The sequence below is a fragment of the Balaenoptera acutorostrata genome, chromosome 10 (genome assembly GCF_949987535.1).
Source record: "Balaenoptera acutorostrata chromosome 10, mBalAcu1.1, whole genome shotgun sequence".
NCBI classification, from domain to species: Eukaryota; Metazoa; Chordata; class Mammalia; order Artiodactyla; family Balaenopteridae; genus Balaenoptera; species Balaenoptera acutorostrata.
The window spans coordinates 407,672-429,989 of NC_080073.1; the positions used below are offsets into that span (position 1 = coordinate 407,672).

Here is a 22,318-nt window from a genome sequence, read left to right on the forward strand (position 1 = left end):
TGTCCTAGTACTACCCCACTGCAAAGGGAACTGGGGCACAGAGAGGTTAGGCCACTTTCTTGATCTCACACAGCACGTAAGTGGCACCACCAGGGTTGGAATCACCAGATTCTTCAAAAGCAGTTCAGAAACGCAGCCTTTCCCACACACTCACACTGCTCAGTGTTGGCTCAAGCACACACACCAGCACACACAGCACCAGCTGCCCCCGTGGGTGCCCTGCTGGCCTGATTTCTAGGCATCAAGACCCTGGGTTCAGGCCGGGTCTCCCAGCCCCCAGGGATTCACTGTCATCCCCCTGCACTCAGGAGTCCTCAGCGAGTTCTAAGTGCTCCCCTGGGGTCTGGAGCAGCTGTGGGGGACCAGGTGAGGCACAACAGTCCTGATGCCTGGAGGCGTGAAGTGGGACTCCCCACCTCAGCCCCCCGTCCCGCCCCCCTCTCCACCGGCTGCGGCCTGCAGGCGCGGGGATCCAGGCAGGACCTGGAGACCCCCGTGTAAAACAAGGCTACAGGGTGGGCTTGGGAGGAGAAAGAGGCACCCTTGGGCCTGATTCCGGGAAGGGGGGTTCCGGGGGAGTCATGTATAGGCGGCTGGTCCCCCAAGCCAGCCCCTGGACCCCTGGTACGTAACGCAGCAAAAAGGCAAGGGGACACCGTGCTCCCCTGACCCGCTCATCCGCCAATGTGACAAGGCTTCTCGGCGTCGGGTAGAGGATGGCGCCCCTGACGAGCGGAAGAGGACGGAGCCCCGCCGGCGACAGGGCTCCCTCCACCCAGTCTCCACCCTTTGCGCCCTGGACCACTGCTCGGCTGCCCCGCTGGACTCGGTGGGGGCCGGGCAGACTGGCCCGCCGACCGGCCTCGCCCACCTGCCTGGTCCCCAGCAGTCGCCGCCTCGCCCCCCAACCCCGCCCCTGGCGAGCAGAGCCCTCGCCCCCGCCCCCGCGCCGAGGGCAGTGGTGCGCGCCGCCGGGAGGGTCCCGGGTCCGGATCCAGGAGCGAGGACCAGCCCCTGGGCGGCCCTGGGGTGGGCTAGGGGTAGGGTTTCGGGTCCGGTTCCCGGTGCGGGTCCGGGTCCGAGGACTCGTCCGCCGGCGGGCCAGCGGGAGGGCCTGGGGCGAGTTGCCCTGGGGCGGGTTTCAGGTCCTGGTCCGAGGACTCGTCCGTGGGCGGGTCCAGGGGCGGGGTGGGGGGCCGGCTTCGGGTGCGGGCCGGGCCGGACCCCGCGGACAGCGCCGCGCGCCGGGCAAGCATGGGGAAGCGCTGCTGGCGGCGGCGCGCGCTGGTGGCCGCGTGTCTGGGCGCCGCGCTCCTGCTCCTGGGCGCCGCGCCCCGCGCCCTGCGCCCGGGTGAGTGCCCGCCGGCCCCAGGGCCGCCCCACCAGCGGCCGGTCCCCCGACCGGGTGGGGGCACCTACGGTTTCCTCCCGGGCTGGGGGACTGGGGCGGGTGGGCTCAGAAAGGCTCTAAACGCCCCGCCCTTGTCCCGGCTCCCCGCAAGGGTCTTGTCCCCTCGGGAGTTGGTCTCCCAAGGCCCGGAGAGGTGAGAGGTGACAGTCCGGGCCTCCCAGCCTGTGCCCAGGGACCAGGTGAGTGGTGGGCGGCGGAAGGCATTAGGTCCACCCGGGAAGTTTGCCTCCTTTGCCTCGCGCTCACCCCGCTTAGCGCCCGGAAACCCCTCCGGGTCCGCGGCCGCGCAAGGGTGGCGGGCTTGACCCTCCGGGTCCGGAGGTGGCCCCTCCGCGCACCGCGCTGCGCCCTGGCGCCCCTGCTCCGGCTGAAGTTCGCACCGGGAAGGACTAGGGTCCTGAGTACCCACCTCATGGTCCGGTGGGGGAAACAGGCAGCCAGTCGTGACCGCCATGCGGATTTCCAGCTCCGAGCCGGGCATATGTTAAGTCTTCACTCACGGGAGAGGCCGAGGGGCCCGTGGGCGGCCTGGGGCTGGAGGTGCCCAGAGGCCTGTTCTGACCTCTGCTCTGTTTGCCTTTTCCTGGTGTGAGTGTGAGTGAATGTGAGAGTGTGTGTTGGGGGAATCTGTATCTCCTCCCCCACCCTCTGTGGGCTCTGCAAGAATCCTTGGAATCACGCCTTTGGAGCCTTGCAGAGGGGGTCCAGGGAGGAAGTAACCGTGTCCCCAGGTGGGAGGGGACCATGGGAGTGTGGGGTCAGGGTGGCTCAAGAGATGAGGCTGAGGAGACTTTTGGGTCAGCACATACCCACCTGGCTGGGTCTGGGTGACCTATCCCTGCCCCCCTGCCCAGGGCCTCAGTACTGCCATCTATAAAATGGGCTGCTCGAGTTCTTCCTTACAGGGTCTCTGGGGAAGTGGAGTTAAATGGGAGCAAAGTGCCTGGCTCCCAGCCTCTTCATCAAGCCAGATGTCACATGGGTGGCGTGGTGCCCCCCGCATCCTGGGGTGAGGGGCTTCCTTCTCCTGCTCACCTCAAACCTCTGTGCCTGCCTCTGGGCTGCGGTCCAGGTGAGCTGGGCTTGGGAGGCTCCTCGGTGCTCACCAGGGCTCTGCCCAGTCACCCTGCCGTTCACACCGTCCCCTCCATGGCTGGACACAGCTGCCCAGACCTCGCCGCCTCCCCAGGCCCACGGGAGGGAGCCGCAGTCAGTCTTTCCGTCCCCCGACCAGTTCTGAGGGCTGGGTGGCCATGGGGGTGGTGCTCCTGGCTCCTGGGGAGGGGGCTCGCATGTCCTAGCTGAGCCGAGCGTCCCCCAGCACTGCGTGGGCTGTAGTCCTAGTGTCTGCGGTCATGACACTGGCCACCCACTCTTTCTCGAACAAATGTTTACCAGGACCTAGGGCCGGGCAGGGCACAGTGGTTCCTGGCCCCCAGGGCTCAGGCTCGGGTGTGGGGGGAGAGAGAAGCTGCACTTTGTTCCTTCTGACCTCCTCCCTCTCCTGTAGATTAGGAGGGTGCCTCCCATGCCCCCTTCCTAGCCTTTGCTCAGGCCGTTCCCCACCTGAGCCGAACCTGCCTCATGAATACCCTTGGCCATGACCCTCTCCCACAGCAGCGTGGCCTCACTGCGTCTGGCCTGGCAGACCCTTCTGGAACCCTGCTTCCAGCGCCCCCAGGTGTGGTGGGGCCTTTCCTCTGCTTCCCAGAGCCCCTCTCTGTTCCTTCTGGACTCTCAGACCTTTCCCCATGGCCTGCTGCCAGCCATCAGAGCTTTGAGGGTGACCTGGACAAGCAAGGGTTAATCAAGCCAACCTACCCTGCTGGCTCTTCTGCCCCCAAGCCCTGAGCTGAAGCCCCCGCATCTCCGAGTGTGTCCCGGCAGCGTGGCCCGAGCTGGAATGGGGTGGAGCGTGTGGCTCGTGGTGGGGGGATAGGGCTCCAGGGCCCAGGAGGGACTGCAGCCCCTTCCTCCAGGCAGGTGAGTCTCCAAAGCGGCAGAAGTTGCCACAAGGTGGGCAGGAGACCCCTGAAGCGGGCTCCGCTGCCCCTTTTCTAGTGGGGAGGTCTGGAGCAGCCCAACTGGTGCCCGTCAGGCCAATGCTGACCTAGTGGCCAGGGTCCTGGGGACGAGGAAGATGCCAGAGGAGGTGGGACAGCTGCCTGGGGCACTGCTGCCCTCAGCGCCCTACCCTCGCCCCGGCCCCACTGACAGGCCCACTGTCCCCCCTGCCCGCCCACCCTTGGCTTCCCCTGTGGCTTACCTGGTGGGGTGACTGACTGCTTCTGTGTGATGCCCTTGACCACGTATTCGCTGGGTGCCTGTTTGTGCCAGCGTCAATCGGGGCTGGGGACAAAACTTAACTGATAACCTGCCCTCCCAGAGTTTCTGTTTTAACATCAAAACCCCAGATCTGCAGTCTGTACCCTCTGTCCCCAGAGGCACACCGAGGGAGAGCCGTGATGCTGCTACTTTAGCTCCCCACCCCTGCTGGTCCACAGGGGCCTTGCTGGGAGGTGCTGGGGCCCACCCTACCCCACCCCGTCCTGACCTCCATCCCCTTCCGGGTTCACAGGGTTGAGCATCTTTCCTGAGGTTGGCAATCAGGGGTGTTTCTCTCAGAGCCAGGCTGGGCTTCTGCCCACTTCCAGGGGACCCTGGGGGGGGGGCTTCTTCCCAGGGGGCCCGCCCCTCCCTTCTGGGCTGGACTGCTGCCCTCCTCGTCCTCCGGGGCACAGCCTGTCCCTTAGGGCCCCGCTTCCTGTCCGAGGTCCGAGCGTGATGTGGGCTAACAGGGGCCTTCTCCCCCAACAGCCTTCCTGGAGGGGCTCCAGGGGGAAGGACCCAGGAGGCTCGGGTGGGGACGCCGGCTCTGTCCCCACTGTCCGTCTGCTGCCTTCTCGGGCACAGCAGCACCTGGGGACCCAGGCCGAGGGAACAACGGTCCATGATGGCCTCGGAGCCCCTGCAGTCGTGCAGTGTAGGGCCCTGTAGGCAGCCACGGTTTCTAATGAGACACCAGGATTTGGTCCCATGCAGAATAAATGCAGAAATGCCCAGTGACTCCTGGTGAGCCAAGGTGCCAGGGCTGGGGGGGTCAGCGAGGACAGGGCCCCTGAGGCCTCAGCAGCAGCCCCTCAGTGCAGGCGTCCGGGCTTGCCCCCGGCTGCCCTGTATCCGCTGCCTCCCCCGGAGCCCCGCAGGCCCCAGCCCGCAAGGTCTCTCAACGCCTGCTCCTGGCGCCCCAGTGCCCGACTGGACCCCCGACTCCTTCCTGTCCTGGCCCTAGAATCACAGCAGGTGACGGGGCGCCCCCAGAGGGCCGTGTCTCAAACTCACTGGGCCAGATGCTCTGCCATCAGGGGCTCGAACCACGTCTGCATCTCTAGGTCTGGCTTTTCTCTGTGGTGGCCCCACTCCCCGCTCCCCAGCCAGCGGCAGCGCCTTCTCCCGTGGTTTCAGCCAGGGTCCCAAGGAGGCATCTCATTGGCCTGGATTGGATCACATGGTGCCCACCTCTGAGCCAATCGCTGTGGCAGAAAGGGATGGAATGCTCTGATTGGCCAGACCTGGTCACATGCCCAACCCAGCCGCTACGGGAGTGGGGAGCCTATCAGAACCACCTGGAGGGAACAAGCAGGTTTGTGTCTGGAGGGAAATCAGGTGGGTGACCAAAAGGAGGGGGTGTGGCTGCTGGGAGCCCAATCAGTAGATGCTCACCACACTGCTGCCCACTCTCCCGAATTGCCGGAGGGTTCAGAGCTCTAAGGCACCTTCCAGGCCACCAGAGAGTAAAAGTCAGCTGTCAAAACAGAAGGCTCCAGAGTAGGGACTGGTCGTCTCATTTTGCAGAGGAAGACGCTAAGATCAGTAGAAACGAAGTGACTTGCTCAAGGCCACCCAAGTAGGAAGTATGGGTGCCAGGATTTAAATCCACGTCTAAATCCTAACCCTTATGCTTTCTACTGTACAGGGCAGGTGTATTTGGGTTGGGCTTTGAAGGCTGCATAGGAGTTTACCAGGTGCAAAACAACAAAAGAGAATTGCAGGCAGAGGGAGTGGCACAGAAAAGCATGGAGGAGTGAAATGGCCTGGTGTGCTAAGGGATGTGCTGCTCCCTCAAGGGTTCATGAGATGGAGCAGTGAAGTGGAGGCCAGGAAGGTACTGTAGGTTGGTGAGTGGCCTTGAATGGCAGGCTAGGAATTGGGGTGATCGCCCCACGGCCAGGAAGGGCCATCAGTCTTTAAATAAATACTCGCAGACACTAGCTGAGGTACAAGGATTATAAGAAAACAGGACAGTGCCCTCCTTGCAGAGCTGACCTTCCAGAGGGGCAGCCAGACATCAGCCCACACAAATCAGATGATCTCAGCAGTAATGAGTGCTGTGAATAAATTAACGGGAGGCTGTGGTGGGACATTTGAGCTGTCTGGTGGGACATTTGAGCTGAGATCTGAATGAGAAGTATTGACCCTAAAGTGTAGAGGTTTCTCCTGAGGTGGGGACGCACCTAATGTGTCCACTGACCAGCAGGAGGGCAGTGTGGCTGGAGCTGAGTGAGTGAGTGAGCAGGGAAGGGTGGGGCTGCGCCTGGAGACGCCCTGGAACTGGGACTTGCCATCAGCCAGCGAGAAGCCACGTGGGCTTTCCATCACACGGTGGTGGGAATAAAACCTGTGATTATCCCAGGCAGAGGGGACGCAACTGTACTAGGAGTGATCTGACCAAGCAGGGTTCCGTTCTGGGCATTGTGGAGCTCAGTGTAGAGTCTGAATCTTAAATACAAGTGGAGAGGTGGCTACTTAAAAAAAAAAAAAAAAAAAAAAAAAAAAAAGCGGCAGGATTGCTTTTTTCTCGTGAAGGGCTTGATCTCTGGAGGGAACATCCCTGCCCCCAGCCTGCAGGTCACAAGGGGACCCAATGGGCCAGGCAGCGCTGCTCCTGCCCATCTGTTCTTGCGACACTGGCCCAGCTAGAACTTATTAACCAGAAGCCGTGTCGTAACCTCTACTCCCTGGGCAGGGGTCACCAAGCACAGCTTCCCCCACGGGTGCAGCCTCAAGTGGCCCAGGTACGGCTGCGCCGGGGTGAGCGGGCCAAGGACCGTTTGTTGGTTTCTCTATTTTTGGTTTCCCTGTGCGGCGTGCCACCCCCTGGCCTGCGGTGCTGTGAGGATGGGTGGGGTAGTGTGCAGGGCAGGGTAGGGCACGGCAGTAAAGGACGCACTCACGCCGTGGCCTGGGGTCAGGCCTGCTTAACGCCCTTACTTGCTGTGAGGCCTCAGCAGTTTTCTTTGCGTCTTTGAGCCTCAGTTTCCCCATCTGTCAAGTGGAGATAACAATAGCTCCTACCCCCAGGAGTACACGTGTCAGTGAACAAAGCAGGGGCACGGTGCCAGGCTCTCGCCCACCCAGCACCTCCTGCCCGGCTCCCCGGCCTCCCTGCAGGCTCCTGTGCTGCCCAGGACACTCCAGCCCACGTGCAGCAGGCACTCGGCTGTCAGGCTGGGCCTCACGCTGGCCCACTGGGCCGGGACCCAGGCCTGCTCGTGAGTCCGGGGCTGCATGGCTCCCAGCCTGGACCCCGTGGGCATGGGCCCTGGGCGCCCCCAGATGGCGGGCAGCTCACCCCCTCTGCTTCCCGCCCCTTCACACCCAGCTAGTTTGCTTTGAGCTATTTCCGACATCCTGCTGTTGTCTGTTTCACCTTCTCCAGCCTCTGTCCCTGTCCTCCTGTGTAGCTGCCTTTGTCTCTGTCACCCCTCAGTCCCTCCCACCTCCTTCCGCCACCCTCTCCCCCTTCTCTCTCCCTCTCTATAACCTATTTTTGTTTCCTTTTCCAAAGGAGAACCCGCCTGCGGTTTTGCCTGTGGTTGCTCTGGGCTGGCCCAGGCCCCTCCCTGGCCATGAGGCTGGGCCTGCCCACCTAACCCTCTGGCCTGTCTGCTCCACAGCGCCCTTGGCAGGGAGGCCTGGGACCTGGGGGCTAGTGGAGGGGCTTGGCGACGGGAGTGGGGGTAGCAGCATGCCTCCGTGTGGCCCTCTGGGGACAGCGCCTACCCTTGGAGCCCAGGCCTCCAGCTTCATGGAGGCGAGGCTGGACCCAGGGATCGCCAGCGCATTCCCCTTCGACCCTCCTCCATGGCCACCCTGCCCACCCTGCTGGACCGCGGCTCTTCTGCTCTGTGCAGTGGCAGGCGTGGAGCTGGGCGGAGGCGGCCCAGCCCTGTAATCACTGGCCTCGGCTATTCTGGGCCTCTCGCCTTCCACCCACTGGCTCCCGGGGTCTGGGATGGGACCTACTTCCCTGCAGGCTGTGGTCTGGCCAGGAAACGAGAGGCCCCACACAACGCTTGGTGTTTCCGGAAGGCTGCGTGCTTCCAAGTCGTGGGGCTCTGGGGTGGAGGTGGCCTGGGTCTGCTCCTCTGCATGCCCCCCGGTGGGCACCAGCCTTTTCTCCATCCCCAGCCGTGACCCTGAGGGAAGCTCTTCCCCTCTCAGAGGCTCCACTTTCCCATTGGCAAAGTGGTGAGGCGGACCCCCCCACCTCCCAGGGCTGTGCGTGGTGCTGGGCTAGTGTGGTGCCCGCAGCTCCTGGGGCCTCCCTGCCAGCCAGCAGCCAGGAAACAGAGGTTCAAGTCTTGGGACCACCGATGACCCCCAAGACCTGGGCAGGCCCTGAGGGCCTCACCCCTCCACGTGCCCTGGTCACAGGAGAGCTTGGTCCTTGTTCTGGGGACACTGGAGTTGGGAGGGGCCCTGAGGCTGCCAGAGGCCTGGCAGGCGGCCTGAACAGCGGGCTTCAGGTACACACAGAGGGCTCTGGAGGCCGGGGCATGGCCTGTCCGCCTGTCATTTACTGGTTCATTCAACCACCTCCGCCAGACACTGCTCCAGATCAGAGGTTCTCAACATGCACTGCCGGGCCAGCAGCAACAGCACGCCTACACTGTCAGAAACACAGACTCACGGGCCCCGCTCCACACCTACAAGGGCCAGAACCTCTGGGTATGGAGCCAGGCCACCTGTGGTTCAGCAGGCCCCATGCACGCTCAAGCTGGAGAACCACTGCTTGTGGTCAACTGGCCGACAGGTCAGTTCATCAGATTTTCCAGGTTTGCTTGTTTGCCAAAGACTTGTCTTAAGGAAAAGTCTTGCATCCTGGCAGCATTTTAAGACTCTTCATTTGGTTGAAAGCCAAGGATCATGGAAACGTTCGTTCTTTTTATGAATATATTATTTTCTCATATGATCCTGAATTCTTAAAGATATTCCTCTTATGAATATTCCATATTATTATGAATTCAATAATTTCTCAGTAGCCATGGAATATATTTAAATTTGTAAACCAGATTTACACATGTTCTTGTATATATTACTTTTTTATGGTCAGTATTATTTTTATTGAGATAATACTCTCATTCTACAAAATTCACGTTTTTAAAGTGTACAGTGGTTTTTAGCATATTCAAAAGCTGTGCACTGTCACAGCTGTACAAACCCACAACATTAGCCACTAGCCCTGCCCCCCATGTTCCCAGTGCCTGCGTGCCCCCCCGCCCCCAATCCCACCCAGAGCCCCTGGAAACCACTCATCTACTTCCTGCGTCTATGGATTTGCCTGTCCCGGACGTTTTATATAGACGGAGTCAAACAATGTGCGCAGGGCCTTCTGTGACGCTTTTTTCAATGTGTCAGGTTACACAGTGCATCCACATGGTAGCAGGTGTCAGTGCTTCACTCCTTTTTATGGCCATTAAATCTGTTAGCTGTGGGTTTTTCCCAGATGGCCTTTATCAGTTTGATGACGTTCCCTTCGATTCCTAGTGTTTTCATCATGAAACGGTACTGAATTTTGTGCAGTGTTTTTTCTGCATCTCTTGATGATCATGTGGGGTTTTTTCTTTATTAACATGGTGTATTACCTTGATTGATATTTTTATGTTGAACCAACCTTGCATTTCTGGAGTAAATCTCAATCGGTCATGGTGTATAACCCTTTTTACATGTTGATGGATCTAGTTAGCTAGTACTTCCCTGAAGATTTTGCATTTATATTCACAAGAGATACTGGTATATAGTTTTTTTTGTGACGTCTTTGGTCTTGGTATCAGGGTAATACTGGGTTCATATGATGAATTGAGAAGTGTTCTCTCCTCTTCTGTTTTGTTTGTTCGTTTGTTTGTTGAAGAGTTTCGTAGAGATTGGTGTTACTTTTTCTTTAAATATTTGGTAAAATTCACCAGGGAAGCAATCTGATCCTGGGCTTTTCTTTGTGGAAATTTTAAAAAATTACTAATTCAATCTCTTTACTTGTTATATGTCTGTTGAGATTTTCTATTTCTTCTTGAGTCAATTTCAGAAATTTGTGTCTTTCTAGAAATTTGTCAGTTTCATAGGTTAAATTTGCTGTTGTACAGTTGCTCATATTGTATTCTTTAACCCTTTCTTATTTCTGTGAGGTCCACTACTAATGTCTCCTCTTTCATTCCCAGTTTTAGTAATTTGCATCTTCATTCTTTTTTTCTTGGTCAGTCTAGGCAAAGACTTGCCAATTTGGGTGATTTTTTAAAGACTGCATTATAATTTATTAGTTTATTAATAACTATAATCATATTTAAGAAAAACATGAGTCTTTGGTAGTTCCGGGAAGATTGAGGAACGCAGCGATGAGACAGAGAGCACCCCTGCCCTCGGAGGCTGCCAGTCTGGGCGAGAGCAAAAGCTGCGTTTACCATGAGGCGACACACACACCAGCAGGGGATGTACAGGCCACTGTAGGTGTCCCCAGCGGGTCACCTGGGCTGGTCACCTGCTCACCACCAGAGAGCCGGCAGCTTGGCTGTGCCACGTCCGCTGCTGCCTAGCCCTTTCTGTCCGCCTGTGCCCGGGGCCAGGGGAGGCTGGACCCAGCCAGCCTGCTGAGCCCTAACCCTCAGGGCTCCATGCACGTGGCTGGCAGAGGTGGGGCGTGAGATGAAGGCAGATGGAGGTGGGAGAGGTTGGGTGGTCAGGGCACTCCCGGAGGGCGGTGGTTTCCACCTTCCCTCTTGTTCCCTCCTGCCTGGCCCCCTCCAACTGGGGAGGGCAGGACGTGGGGGCAGGAGTGACACCAAGCACCCTGCCCTGGTGGACGAGGGGCCCTGTCAGTGCCCCCAGAGGCAGGCGGGACACAGGTGGGAAACTGAGTCCCAGAGGTGGATCCAACGTGCCGAGGTGAGTTGGCCAAGCCCCCAGGAACACGGCCAGTCTGTCTGGTGCAGCAGTGAACGCCCCTCTCCTTACTCCCCCAGCGTTTGAAAACAGGGCCGTGGGCTCCAGCTGGCTTGGCGGCAAGAGGAGGAGTCCCCTGCAGATGCTCTACGACCTGGACCAGGTAGGTGGACAGACGCCCCGTCCCTCCGTCCGCCTCCAGCCACGGGAAACCCCGAGCTCCCACGTGGACCTGCTGCCGTGGGGCCGCAGCCACAGCCAGCCTCCGTCCGGGAGGGAACGCTGGGCTGCAGCAGGGCAAATCGTGGGGCAGGCTGAGAGACCTGGGGTCTCCAGCTGTGGACTGAGGCCACGCCCTCTGCAGCACTGTTCCACGTGGCGGACAGAACGACCAGCGGGCTGTGTGCCACCCACGGCAACAGGCGGCAGCCAAGGGACCCCCGATCTCAGTCCTGCTGCGACAGAGGGAGACAGGCGGGCGCCCCCTCACCAACGGGGGGACCTGCAGGGACCACACACTGTGCCCACTGGGAGCACACGTCTGGCTCACACACACCCCAGCAGGCACACTCAGCACTACCGAGCGCCTACGGGTCACCTGGGTCCCTGCCCTTGAGGTGCTGACGGTCCCGCGGGGGGAGGATGGCATCTGATGGCTTCCCGCACCAGCCTGCACTGACTTGGGTCCAGGCTGCCCTGAGCTCTGACGGGAGGGCACAGTGTAGATGGAGACCCCCTCTGAGAAAGGGACACGGGGCCTGCAGAGGGACAGTGAAGATGCAGATGGGGGCACCGAGTACCTGGCGGTGGCAGAGGGCCATAGCGGGGCAAGGGCAATGGGGAGCCGGGGAGGAGGACCACACTGGGCTGGGGAAGGCGGCTGCTCACCGAAGCCCTGAGGGCTGAGCCCAAGGCACCCACACCCTTGGGGTGCAGGTGGGAGGCCTTGGTTCAGCGAGGGTGACAGGCTTGCCCCGGGCCACACAGCGAGCGGAGGGCAGGCCAGCCTCTCAGCAGGCTTCTGAGGGGCAGGTGGGGCTGGCTCGGCCCCCTCGCAGCCTGAGGGCCCAGTGGCCGTTATGTGTCAAGGCGTCCTGCAGCTGGACAAACAACAGCAGAGAAACGGTCTGACCGACAAGCGCTGACCGTGCACCGGGCACTCGAGTTCCGGGAGCCCACGCAGACCTCACGGCACTCCTGTACGATGGGGCGTCATTATCCCCGTTTACCTATGGCACTGTCCCTTGGCACAGGGAGGCCAAGGACCCTGAGAAGGTCACAGAGCTCGTAAGGACTAGACCCTGGCTGAGGATCAGCCAGGCTGGCAGGGATGAGGGCTGTTGCTGTAGAACTCCGTCCCGAACCGGTGGGCACAGCCCCGGCTTCTGAATCCTGAGGGACCCGAGGTGGAGCCCCAGCTTCTCTCCTTGACAGCTGCAGGCAACCCACTTCCTCCGAGGCTGTTTTCTTTTCTGTAAAATGGAGAAAGCAGTGCCTGTCTTGGTATTCATAGGGCTGCAAGCAACAGAAAAGGTAGCTGAGGCCAATTTAAGCCATCGGGACACTCACTGCTTATGTCTCAAGATGCTCAGACACCAGCAGCCCCTGGTACGGCGGCACAGGGCTCATCCCCATCCTCCGGACGTTACTACTGTGTAAGCTACTGGTCTTACACCCCACCCCGGTTTTAGGGAACGGTGAGAAGATACTCAGTTTGCCCCGGCGCTTAGCGCTCTGACGTCAGACGTCTTTACCAGGCTGACTCTGACGTCGCATGTCCGTTCTCTGGCTCTCGGGGTCCAGAGTGCCGTGCACGCGATCAGTCACATCCTGCACGCGCCTCAGGCCGGGTCGATTCACTTCCCCCCATCCAGGCCCCCTGTCTCCCGCGCGGCCCTGACCCACCCCCGTCCTGTTCCCGCAGGGCCCGCGCTCCGCGCTGGCCGAGGTGCACCGGCAGCGGCGCGACCTCCTGCGCCGCGCCTGCAGCCGCCACACGCGCCGGCAGCACCTGCTGCAGCCGGAGGACCTGCGGCACGTGCTGGTGGACGACGCGCACAGCCTGCTCTACTGCTACGTGCCCAAGGTGGCCTGCACCAACTGGAAGCGCGTGCTGCTGGCGCTGAGCGGCCGCGGCCCGGGAGACCCGCGCGCCATCCCCGCGCACGAGGCGCACGCGCCCGGCCGCCTGCCCTCGCTGGCCGACTTCAGTCCGGCCGAAGTCAACCGGCGCCTGCGCGCCTACCTGGCCTTCCTGTTTGTGCGCGAGCCCTTCGAGCGCCTGGCCTCGGCCTACCGCAACAAGCTGCAGCGGCCCTGGGGCGCCACCTTCCAGCGCCGCTTCGGCACCGGCATCGTGCGGCGTCTGCGGCCGCGCCCGGGCCCCGACGCGCTGGTCCGCGGCCACGACGTGCGCTTCGACGAGTTCCTGGCCTACCTGCTGGACCCGCGCACGCGCCGCGACGGGCCCTTCAATGAGCATTGGGAGCGCGCCCACGCGCTCTGCCACCCGTGCCGCCTGCGCTACGACGTCGTGGGCAAGTTCGAGACGCTGGCGGAGGACGCGGCCTTCGTGCTGAGCCTGGTGGGCGCGCCCGGCCTGCGCTTCCCCGAGCCGCCGTCCAGGGCCCGGGCCGCCGGGCGCGACCGTGCCGCGCGCCTCTTCCGCGACATCAGCCCGTTCTACCAGCAGCGCCTCTACGGCCTCTACAGGATGGACTTCCTGCTCTTCAACTACTCCGTCCCCTCCTACCTGCGGCTGCGCTAGCCCTGCGGGCGGGGGGGATGGGGCGCGGAGACTGCGCATGCTGCGGGGCCGTGACTCCGCCCCGAGAGCCACCGCCCCCGCGCTCTCTCACCCTCGGCCCGCCCACCCGGGCCAACCGCATCCCCGGTGCAGCCCCCGTGCAGCCCACCTCCCCGCGGCGGGGGGGGGGGGGGCTGGACCCCTGGGTGCCTGCCGCCTGCTTCCTCGAAGCGCCCCAGCCGGCGGGTGCTTCCCCAGGACCCCTGAGTGGCTGAGGATGGGATAATAGGTTTCTAGGTTGCGAGCGCCTGTTTTTTGTCCACTCTGTCCTGGAACCTATCCGTGGCGCAAGATTAGAACGCTGGCTCGGCGCAGCCTGTGGCCCATCCTGGGGCCCTCCCCACCTCACCTGCCCGGATGAGGACGGCCCTGGGCTAGGAGAGAAGCCCGCCGCCCCTCACCGGGCCAGGCCCAGGGCAGGCCCAGCCTTGTCGCCAGCTCCGCTCAGGCGGCGACCGTGAGCTGCCGGCCACCTGGGGCGTCCTGAGCCCGGAGCTCACCGAGGGCCCTGATCTGGCCCCACCCTTGGTCTCTGTCCTGCTCGGTCTTCCTGAGCCCACAGAGCCCAGGTTGCAACGTAGTGGCAGACTTTATACGACCTTGGTGAGCTGGGGAGCTCATGTTTTTGAAATAAATGTGTTTTGTTACTTTCTGACATTTTAGAGTTTCTGTGTCTCATTTTGCCATTTGTTCTGGGGGCATGAGGTTGTCTCATCTTGAGCCTGGGTCACCTTCACAGCAGTCCACAGGTACCAGGTTATGTGGGGAGTGGGATAGGGAGGGGGTACACCATGGGGAGGGTGCTACATTGTGGCTCAAGGGGCGACAGTGACACTTGGGGGAAACCTATCCTTTTACTCTGCCTGGGTCGAGGCTTAAAGCCAAACCAGCTGAGCCAAGCCCTGTGCTTCGGGCTGCCTCCTGCCCTGGGGGTGGGGGTGGGGGTGGGGGTGGTGGTGGGGGTGGTGCGGGTGGGGGTGGTGGTGGTGGTGGGGTGTGTGTGTGTGTGTGTGTGTGTGTGTGTGTGTGTGTGTGTTGGGCTGCTTGGCAATGAGGATCCCCCCTCAGAAGCTACACACGCTGTGTTACATCATGCCGTCGATGCCCCGATGACACACAGCTTTGTTCCAAGCTCACGCAGCGCCCATGCAGCCTGTGATGTGACCTGTTTGCTGAGTTACCTCCATCCAGAAGCCACACCTCAGGGGCATCACAATTACAAGTCACCCTCCTGCTCTGCCCTGACACTGCGTGCTGTCAGCCCTCAGCACCTGCTGTGGTCTGGCACTCATCACAGGCGCACACACTCCCTCAGGTGGGGCAGCAGTGCACGCGCCCCGTGTCTCCGTGTCACACTCTCCACAGCCCACCACACAGCCCTCCTCTGTGCCCTGCCCTCGCCTGCCTTGGGGTATCTGCCTGCTCCGAGCTCTCTTGCTGGTGCCAGAACACCTGTCCTCCCAGAGCACAGGCTGTCAGCCAGTCTCCCAGAGCTCGGGTCCCGGCTGGGTCACTGGACGATCCGAGAGAGGCAGGGTCTCATGGCCAGAGCTGGACAAGTCGTGAGGGCGCCCAGGGGGCTCTCAATCAGGCACGCCCATCAGGGATTCTACTAAAACCAGACACAAGTTCCTAAAGGGATTGAGGTCACCAGCTGAAGGTCCCAAGCGTCTACCTTGCTCACCATTGTCTCGTTTTCCCAGTTCCTCAGTCTCCAGAACTGGGTGCTGCCGGTCAGCACCCTCCCCGGGATGGAAGGGATGTGGGTGGATTGGTTTACGAAGACCTGTTTAAAAGAAGTTTCAGTGTTCTTTTGCTTTTTAGGGCTTTCATTGTCAGGAAAATGTTTCCCAGATTTTTGTAGTTGTGGTGTTGGTTTGTTTTTTGTTTTGTTTTCGGTTTTATTTTGTGGCTTTGTCATCCAAGCAGCTTCCTGGGAGGCCTATTTCCACGCTTGAAAAGTTGGCTAAAATAAACCCCTGGTTCTTTGGGCCTGGAGGGATGGTGCACATTCTGTCTCCAGGCAGAGCCCCACGTCCCCCCGCCTACCGGCCGGACCAGGCCTTGAAGCTTCTCCGGCCGCAGGGGAGGCAGAGGGAGCGCCCTTCGAAGTGCCTGCTTCCAGGGAAAAGCCGTCAGCGCCGTCTGGTGGAAGAAGGGGGAAGGGGGCCCGCCCTGCAGCGTTTGCCCCTCAGGTGGGAAACTGCAGAGTCCTCCCGGGACTCAGCCCCAGGTGCCTGCGGGGAGGCCCTCCCTGCCCTTCGGTGGCGCTTCCTGGAACCTCCTCCCAACTGGACTGGTTGCATCCACATCCCTGTCTGCAGACCTGCTCTGGGGAGGATCCACTGCGGACTTGCTTCCATTTCACTGGTCCCTCAGTAATAGGCAATTAGGTTCACCTGCGTCCTTGCACGCACCTGGTCCTGCGCACGCGTGTGTGACTGTAGGAGAAACTCCTGGAAGGCGGGCCCGCACCCGCGACCACCTTCTCCTTAGGAGTCCTCAGCCCTGTGCTGTGCGTGTTTGGCTCTGCTCGCACTCGGGGCACCAGGACAGTCGAGGTCTGGGCGGCTGCACCTGCACTCTGGCAGCACGCCCCATGCGCCACACGGGCCACCGTGGTCATTTCTCTGGCCTGTGGGGTGACTTTGCACCGAGAACCCCGCTCAGCCTCTCCTGCTGTCAGACATGCAGCGTGTCGCGCGTTTGTCTGTGAGGTGCTTCCCAAAGCTTGTTTTCTTCTCTGAGGACCTCGTGTACAAACGCTCAGCACACAGCGAGACCAACAGATAGTTCCTTACTCCCTAAAGGTTCTCTCCTTAGCGAGAACTCGCAGGGGAGGAGCCCTGAAGAGCAGCACGTTTTATGACTGGATTCAGGGGACTCCCTGAGCTTTTTCTAGGCAGAACCACCGGCTTTGCCCCACGCGCCCTCCAGCTCCGTTTCCTAAACGCTCTGGGGCCACAGCCAGTGCAGCCTGGAGGTGGGGCTGAAGGAGCCTCTGTCTGTCAGCTGCTCGTGGCCACGTGCAGAGAGACCCTCGGGAAACAGTGTGGTGCCCGCAGGTGAGGGTGGGTGCTCAGGAGCCCTCTGGCCAGCAAGTCTTCTCTGGAGACAACGTGCCAGGGGACAGGACCGGACAGGAAAGCTCAGAGCAGCCTCGCCCACCGCAGCAAAGAGTGGAAACAACCAAGCATCTATTGGAAAGAGATGGACACTTGCGCACATTGCTAAGGGCGGCCACCCTGGTCCTCCCCAGGGTCCCCACCCCCTCTCTCTCTCCCAGGGGGAGGACTACAGTGAGGGTCCCAGTGTGACTGCTCTCCCAAGGCTCCAAGATGACGTCCTAGCCCCTGTCTTAGTAGAACAGAGGGGAACCCTTAGATCCTCAGCAGTCACCCTCCCACATATGCTGCTCCTACGAACGCCAGGGGATTCCCCAGGCTGGATTGCAGCGAGCCGGGAGCCCTTCTTCCATTCCTGTCTTCTCTTTAGAGTTGTAAAACACCCACAATGTGGTGTTAGGTTCACAGAGTAAACATTTAGAAAATGGTATGCCCGTCCCCAAGTCCCCAGCTTTTCTACCCAAAAGTTGTTACCCACGTACACATGCCCACACACACGTGCACGCTCATACATGCACACACATACACCCACACACCGTTTTCTAATATACACAGATGGCAGCATTTTAGACACTCTCTACTGTGCTTTAAAAAAATATCTGAACGTCCTTTGCAGATTGTTCCAGATCAGTATGTAAAGGACTGCTTCTTCTTTCTAATGCCTGTCTAGTGCTTCGCGGTGCAGCTGTGGCATAATTTAAAGGCGCCATTAATGGATATTTAGGTGGTTTCCAATCACTTGCTATTTCCTGCAGCGCTGGAATGAATATCATTGTCTTTACTTACATGTGTGAGCATATCTTTGGGGTAAATTCTTGGAAATGATATTCACACACTGCAGAATTGACCGTCACCCCATTTTATGAATGTGAACCTGCAGCGTGTATTCACGGGGCGACCTTTCCGGGGCTCCTCAGGGCTGCTCGCCTCCCCACAGGTCACCTCAGCCTGAAGGGAGCTCCCGGAGCCGCTGCCCTGAGCGCCCGGGGGGTGGGTGGCCGAGAGAGAGGCGGCGCAGAGCCGGCCTCCAGGAGGGGCCCCCGGGGGGTCGGGCGGCATCGGCCGGGGGGTGCCGCGGACCAGGGGAAGCGGCAGCTCAGCAGCACCAGCTCCCAGGCGTTGCTTGGTGGTGACGGTGGCGGCCGGAGGCTGGACAGTGGAGGGAAATCCGGGGCCCCCAGCCTGAAGAAGCCACACAGAGCCCCGCGGTTACCCTCAGGAGCCTCCCCAAACCCCTCAGAGAAGTCTGCCAGGGCCGCAACCAAGATTCTGCTCCCAGCGCGGACACGCCGCCTCCCAAACGCCACCCGCCTAGACATCCAGCAGCCTGACGCCTCCTGCGCTCTGCCCCTACCTGGACCCCATGCCTGCCCATCTTGGGAGGGACCAACCGTGTGCCACCACATCGTGCGGACTCCTACCTCCGGGACCACCTTCTCCACCCACCTCCCGAGACCACCCTCTCCCCTCCCCCTCCTCCCTCCCCCACTGGGCCTCCTATCCCCACCTCCCCCATTGGACCACCCTCCTCGCTCCCCCATTGGATCAAGCTCGCCACCTCCTCCATTGGAGCAGCCTCCCCAGCTCCCCCATTGGACCACGCTCCCCAGCTCCCCATTGGACCAAGCTCCCCACCTCCTCCATTGGACCACCCTCCTCGCTCCCCCATTGGACCAAGCTCCCCACCTCCTCCATTGGAGCAGCCTCCTCAGCTCCCCCATTGGACCACGCTCCCCAGCTCCTCCATTGGACCACCCTCCTCGCTCCCCCATTGGACCAAGCTCCCCGCCTCCTCCATTGGAGCACTCTCCCCAGCTCTCCCATTGGACCACGCTCCCCAGCTCCCCATTGGACCACGCTCTCCAGCTCCCCATTGGACCACGCTCTCCAGCTCCCCATTGGACCAAGCTCCCCGCCTCCTCCATTGGAGCACCCTCCCCAGCTCTCCCATTGGACCATGCTCCCCAGCTCCCCATTGGACCACGCTGCCCAGCTCCCCATTGGACCACGCTCCCCAGCTCCCCATTGGACCACGCTCTCCAACTCCCCATTGGACCAAGCTCCCCACCTCCTCCATTGGACCACCCTCCTCGCTCCCCCATTGGACCAAGCTCCCCACCTCCTCCATTGGAGCAGCCTCCCCAGCTCCCCCATTGGACCACGCTCCCCAGCTCCCCATTGGACCAAGCTCCCCACCTCCTCCATTGGACCACCCTCCTCGCTCCCCCATTGGACCAAGCTCCCCACCTCCTCCATTGGAGCAGCCTCCCCAGCTCCCCCATTGGACCATGCTCCCCAGCTCCCCATTGGACCACGCTCTCCAGCTCCCCATTGGACCAAGCTCCCCACCTCCTCCATTGGAGCAGCCTCCCCAGCTCCCCCATTGGACCAAGCTCCCCGTCTCCTCCATTGGAGCACCCCCCCCAGCTCTCCCATTGGACCACGCTCCCCAGCTCCCCATTGGACCACGCTCCCCAGCTCCCCATTGGACCACGCTTCCCAGCTCCCCATTGGACCACGCTCCCCAGCTCCCCATTGGACCACGCTCTCCAGCTCCCCATTGGACCAAGCTCCCCACCTCCTCCGTTGGAGCAGCCTCCCCAGCTCCCCCATTGGACCAAGCTCCCCGCCTCCTCCATTGGAGCACCCTCCCCAGCTCCCCCATTGGACCATGCTCCCCAGCTCCCCATTGGATCAAGCTCCTCAGCTCCCCCATTGGACCAAGCTCCCCGCCTCCTCTACTGGACCACCCTCCCCAGCTTCCCCATTGGACCACGCTCCCCAGCTCCCCAGTGGACCACCCTCCCCAGCTCCACGTGAGACCACCCTCCCACTCCTGTTTCCCAGACTCCAGTGGTTCCCATTACCCCTCAGATAAGCGTTGGCCTTTAGCACCTGGTGATCTACCCACTGCTAGGGGCTCAGGGTGTTAGGGAGGGCAGTCCAAGGGGGGGCAGGCCTCAGACTCCCTCCGTCCAGCACAAAGGACCTGGCCACGCACAACCTGACTGCCAGCACAGGACCGTGACTTGCCTGACCCCTTCACAGGAGAAGCTGAGACCCAGGGACACCTGTGCCCCCAGCCCGCAGCCTGTCACCTGAGAGGAGCTGGCGCCTGCAGCCGAGCGAGGGCGGGGTGCTGAGACCCAGGACCACAGCCTGGGCCAGCGTGGGTGGGGAATGGGCACCATCTGCGCTTCTGTAGGGGTGCGTGTGCGTGTGTGCACGTGTGCGCTGCCTCTCAGGATGTCCGTTCAGGGGATGGTGTGCACCTTTGTGACTCGCCAGGGTTATACACGGAGTGTGGAGCCAGGGGCCTCCCGGGTCAGAACAGACACCGGCCTCAGCTCTGAGGACCTGCGTGCCCACTCACGTCTCTTTGCTGGCAGAGTCGCGGGCCGTGGGCCTGGGGCTGGGGTCCTGGGGGGCAGCGGGGAGGCCCTTTTATGTCTAACACCTGAGTGCCAGTCCTGGTTCAGGGTGAGTGGGTGTGTCTGTGCGTCTTTAGGTTTGCATGTGCTGGGTCCTTATCAGGGTGTCTGGGTGTTTCGCTACGTGTCCCCCCACCCCTGCCGTGTGTGTGTGTGTGCTGCCCAGTGCGGGTCCCCTTCCGGCCCCTCCAACCCCCAGAGCTGGCTCTCCTCCACTCCACGCTCGGCCCTGATTCCCCACCCGTGGACGAGGCCCCAGGTGAGGCCAGGCCCGCCCGAGCTACCCTGCCGGCTACGGAAGGGACCGCGGGCTCTAGTGTCTCCCCGGGGCCCCAGTTTCCTCAGCCTGGACGTGGTGTGTTCGTGTGTGGACCAGGTGGAAGGCCGGGCGGCGTGGTCCGCAGGCAGCGCCAGTGACATCCGGCCTGAGACTCACCCTCTGACTGGGATGGACCTCGTGGGCACCAACGTCTTCTGCAGGGGCAGCTGCTCCCGCAGCGAGCTGCTCATCTTCGTGACCTCCCAGGGCTGCAGGGGCTGCGCGTTGGTCTCCGTCAGCCAGGAAAACCTACAGGAGCACTTGGCATCTTTGGGGGCTGCAGCCCAGACCTGTGGACTAGCTCTCGCTTGCCTGGAACTTTCCACGTTCCAAGCACTGCTCTGAGTGCTTTATAACCATGCTGGGAGGTAGCTATTGCTTTGCCCTTTACGGATAGGGAAACTGAGGCACAGAGAGGTTAAGTGACTTGCCCAAGGTCACACAGCTAGGAAGCAGTGGAGCTGAGATCTGGGCCAGCAGCTGGCCCAGAGCTATGTCTCGGCCCTGCAGCAACGGCCTGGCCCCGGGAGCCCCAGGCCCCAGGTGTAAGCCTCCCCTTGCGTCACGTAAGGGCCACTCTGCCACGTGCATCTGCCACACTGGGCCTCAGGACAGAGTCTGGGGCCTGGCGACAGAACAAGGGTCGAGGTGTGGTGTCCAGCCCAGCCTGCCGCGGGCGCTCGCGAGGAGGCCGTGCCCCGAAGGTTCCGCTCGGGGCAGCCATTGGTCCTCCCACTCCCTCCCAGGCCCCGCCTGCCTGCTCAGCACACTGCCTTCTCTGCTGGCTCCTGAGTGCCCTGGGGCTTTGCAAATTCCTGCCCCTCCGCCCCCTCCTCCTGCCCCCCCGCAGCCGGATCCCATTACACCCTCACAGGAGCAGGTGCTGTGAATGGGTGACAGGGCCACTGGCCCAAAGGAAGCGGTTGGCCATGGCCCTGGGGTGCCCGGGGGCCCTGGGCCCCTCTCTGGAGGCCCTTGGCTCAGGGTGGGATGGGGGCAAAGGTGTACCCCCGCCGTTCACGGACCGCAGAGCTGGTCAGGGAGCTCCCTGTGGACAGACGACCGCCCCGCTCCAGCTGTGCGCCCCAGAGTGCGTTCCTGGGGTGCCTGCGGGGAGGCAGGGCTTGGCCTGGGGTCAGGGTCTGGGCTGAGGGTCTGGGCTCAGGGCCCGGGGTCAGGGTCCGGGCTCAGGGTTTGGTACCTGTACGGAAACTTCCTGGCAAACTTCTCCTCGGTCCTGGTCTTACTCTTCTTACCCTGGTGGGACCCCCTGGGGGCCTTCACGTCCATCGCAGAACGGGGCTAAGCTGGGGTTCGCCCTTCAGCCACAGCTGGAAGACAGGCGGGAGGAGCCAGTCGGGACCTGGACGGCATGGCTTCCCCTTGACTGACCGCCCGCCCTTGTCTGCCGAGGAGATGGGGCCGAGGGGAGGGCTGTGAGCTGCCAGTGAGCCGGGCCCCGCCTCAGCACCCTGCTCCAGGATGCTTGCTCTGCTGTGAGTGTGTGTGTGTGTGTGTATAGTGTGAGTGTGTTAGGGTGTAGTGTGTATATGTGTATGTATGTTTGCTTGTGTATGAGTGTGTGTGGGTGTACGCGTGTGTGTTTAAGCGTGCGTGCAGCTCTATGCGGTTCTATGCCGTGTGTGGCTCTGTGTCGCCCCACGGTCGAGCGGACGCTCGGCTGACCGGCCCCAGGAGGCTCCCAGCTGCTCCCCTGCCGGCAGCCACGTCCTCCCGCCAGCGTACCCCAGCCGCGGCCACCACGAATCTGCTCCCGTCTGTGTGAGGACGTGGCTGCACGGGGTTGTACGGGTGGGATCGCGCGGCCGGCACCCTTTGGAGACTGGCGTCCTCCTGCCGTCGCAGGGCTGGGTCTGCAGGGGCTCCTGCCCAGGGCGGAGCTGGACCGACTGTCACCCACGGGACCCCGGGGCAGTTCCCAGGCTGGAGGCATTATGAATAAAGCTGCTGCAAATGTTCACGTAGAAGTTTCTGCATGAAGATGAGACT

At 61.7% G+C, this 22,318-nt stretch overlaps 3 protein-coding genes across 8 annotated transcripts in view; 1 reads left to right on the forward strand and 2 right to left on the reverse strand.

Annotated features, from left to right (window-relative positions):
• UROC1 (urocanate hydratase 1) overlaps positions 1-4,867 on the reverse strand; it is a 39,779-nt gene extending 34,912 nt beyond the window's left edge. The window contains exons 1-2 of one of the 2 annotated variants that reach the window (XM_057555365.1): positions 4,754-4,867; positions 3,678-3,760 (exon numbers count right to left, since the gene is read on the reverse strand). Coding sequence is in view for 1 of the 2 variants with exons in the window: in XM_057555363.1 (XP_057411346.1) it covers positions 1,821-1,892 (72 nt within the window). In the remaining variant the exon portion in view is untranslated. Of the gene's footprint in view, positions 1-1,820; positions 1,928-3,677; positions 3,761-4,753 lie in introns of those variants that run through there. The other variant, XM_057555363.1, reaches the window with a different exon arrangement.
• Positions 1,220-13,529, forward strand: CHST13 (carbohydrate sulfotransferase 13). 4 transcript variants are annotated; one of them, XM_057555368.1, is made up of 4 exons: positions 1,331-1,351; positions 10,708-10,790; positions 12,141-12,282; positions 12,552-13,529. In XM_057555368.1, exons 3-4 carry the CDS (start codon positions 12,202-12,204, stop codon positions 13,392-13,394), a joined length of 924 nt encoding a protein of 307 aa, XP_057411351.1. In that variant the 5' UTR covers positions 1,331-1,351; positions 10,708-10,790; positions 12,141-12,201; the 3' UTR covers positions 13,395-13,529. The 4 variants fall into 4 exon arrangements, with proteins under 4 accessions (XP_057411350.1, XP_057411351.1, XP_057411352.1 ...); XM_057555369.1 differs by lacking the exon at positions 1,331-1,351 and adding an exon at positions 1,478-1,590; XM_057555370.1 differs by lacking the exon at positions 1,331-1,351 and adding an exon at positions 4,975-5,054.
• On the reverse strand, positions 8,873-22,273 carry C10H3orf22 (chromosome 10 C3orf22 homolog). 2 transcript variants are annotated; one of them, XM_057555371.1, is made up of 4 exons: positions 22,055-22,273; positions 21,510-21,639; positions 20,426-20,557; positions 8,873-12,099 (listed from the first exon to the last, which is right to left on the reverse strand). In XM_057555371.1, exons 2-4 carry the CDS (start codon positions 21,596-21,598, stop codon positions 11,940-11,942), a joined length of 381 nt encoding a protein of 126 aa, XP_057411354.1. In that variant the 5' UTR covers positions 21,599-21,639; positions 22,055-22,273; the 3' UTR covers positions 8,873-11,939. The 2 variants fall into 2 exon arrangements, with proteins under 2 accessions (XP_057411354.1, XP_007182834.2); XM_007182772.2 differs by lacking the exon at positions 8,873-12,099 and adding an exon at positions 17,240-17,740.
• Positions 22,274-22,318: the final 45 nt, after the last annotated feature.

Excerpts from the sequence above, each read along its gene's own strand:
- CHST13 (XM_057555367.1), top strand. The coding sequence starts at position 1,255 with ATGGGGAAGCGCTGCTGGCGGCGGCGCGCGCTGGTGGCCGCGTGTCTG. Across the intron at positions 1,352-10,707 it reads GCCCCGCGCCCTGCGCCCGG|CGTTTGAAAACAGGGCCGTG; the intron begins GTGAGTGCCCGC and ends TTACTCCCCCAG. Across the intron at positions 10,791-12,551 it reads TGCTCTACGACCTGGACCAG|GGCCCGCGCTCCGCGCTGGC; the intron begins GTAGGTGGACAG and ends CTGTTCCCGCAG.
- C10H3orf22 (XM_007182772.2), bottom strand. The coding sequence starts at position 21,598 with ATGGACGTGAAGGCCCCCAGGGGGTCCCACCAGGGTAAGAAGAGTAAG. Across the intron at positions 20,558-21,509 it reads GCCAGGAAGTTTCCGTACAG|GTTTTCCTGGCTGACGGAGA; the intron begins GTACCAAACCCT and ends GTGCTCCTGTAG. Across the intron at positions 17,741-20,425 it reads AGGTCCATCCCAGTCAGAGG|GCTGGGGGCCCCGGATTTCC; the intron begins GTGAGTCTCAGG and ends TGGCTTCTTCAG.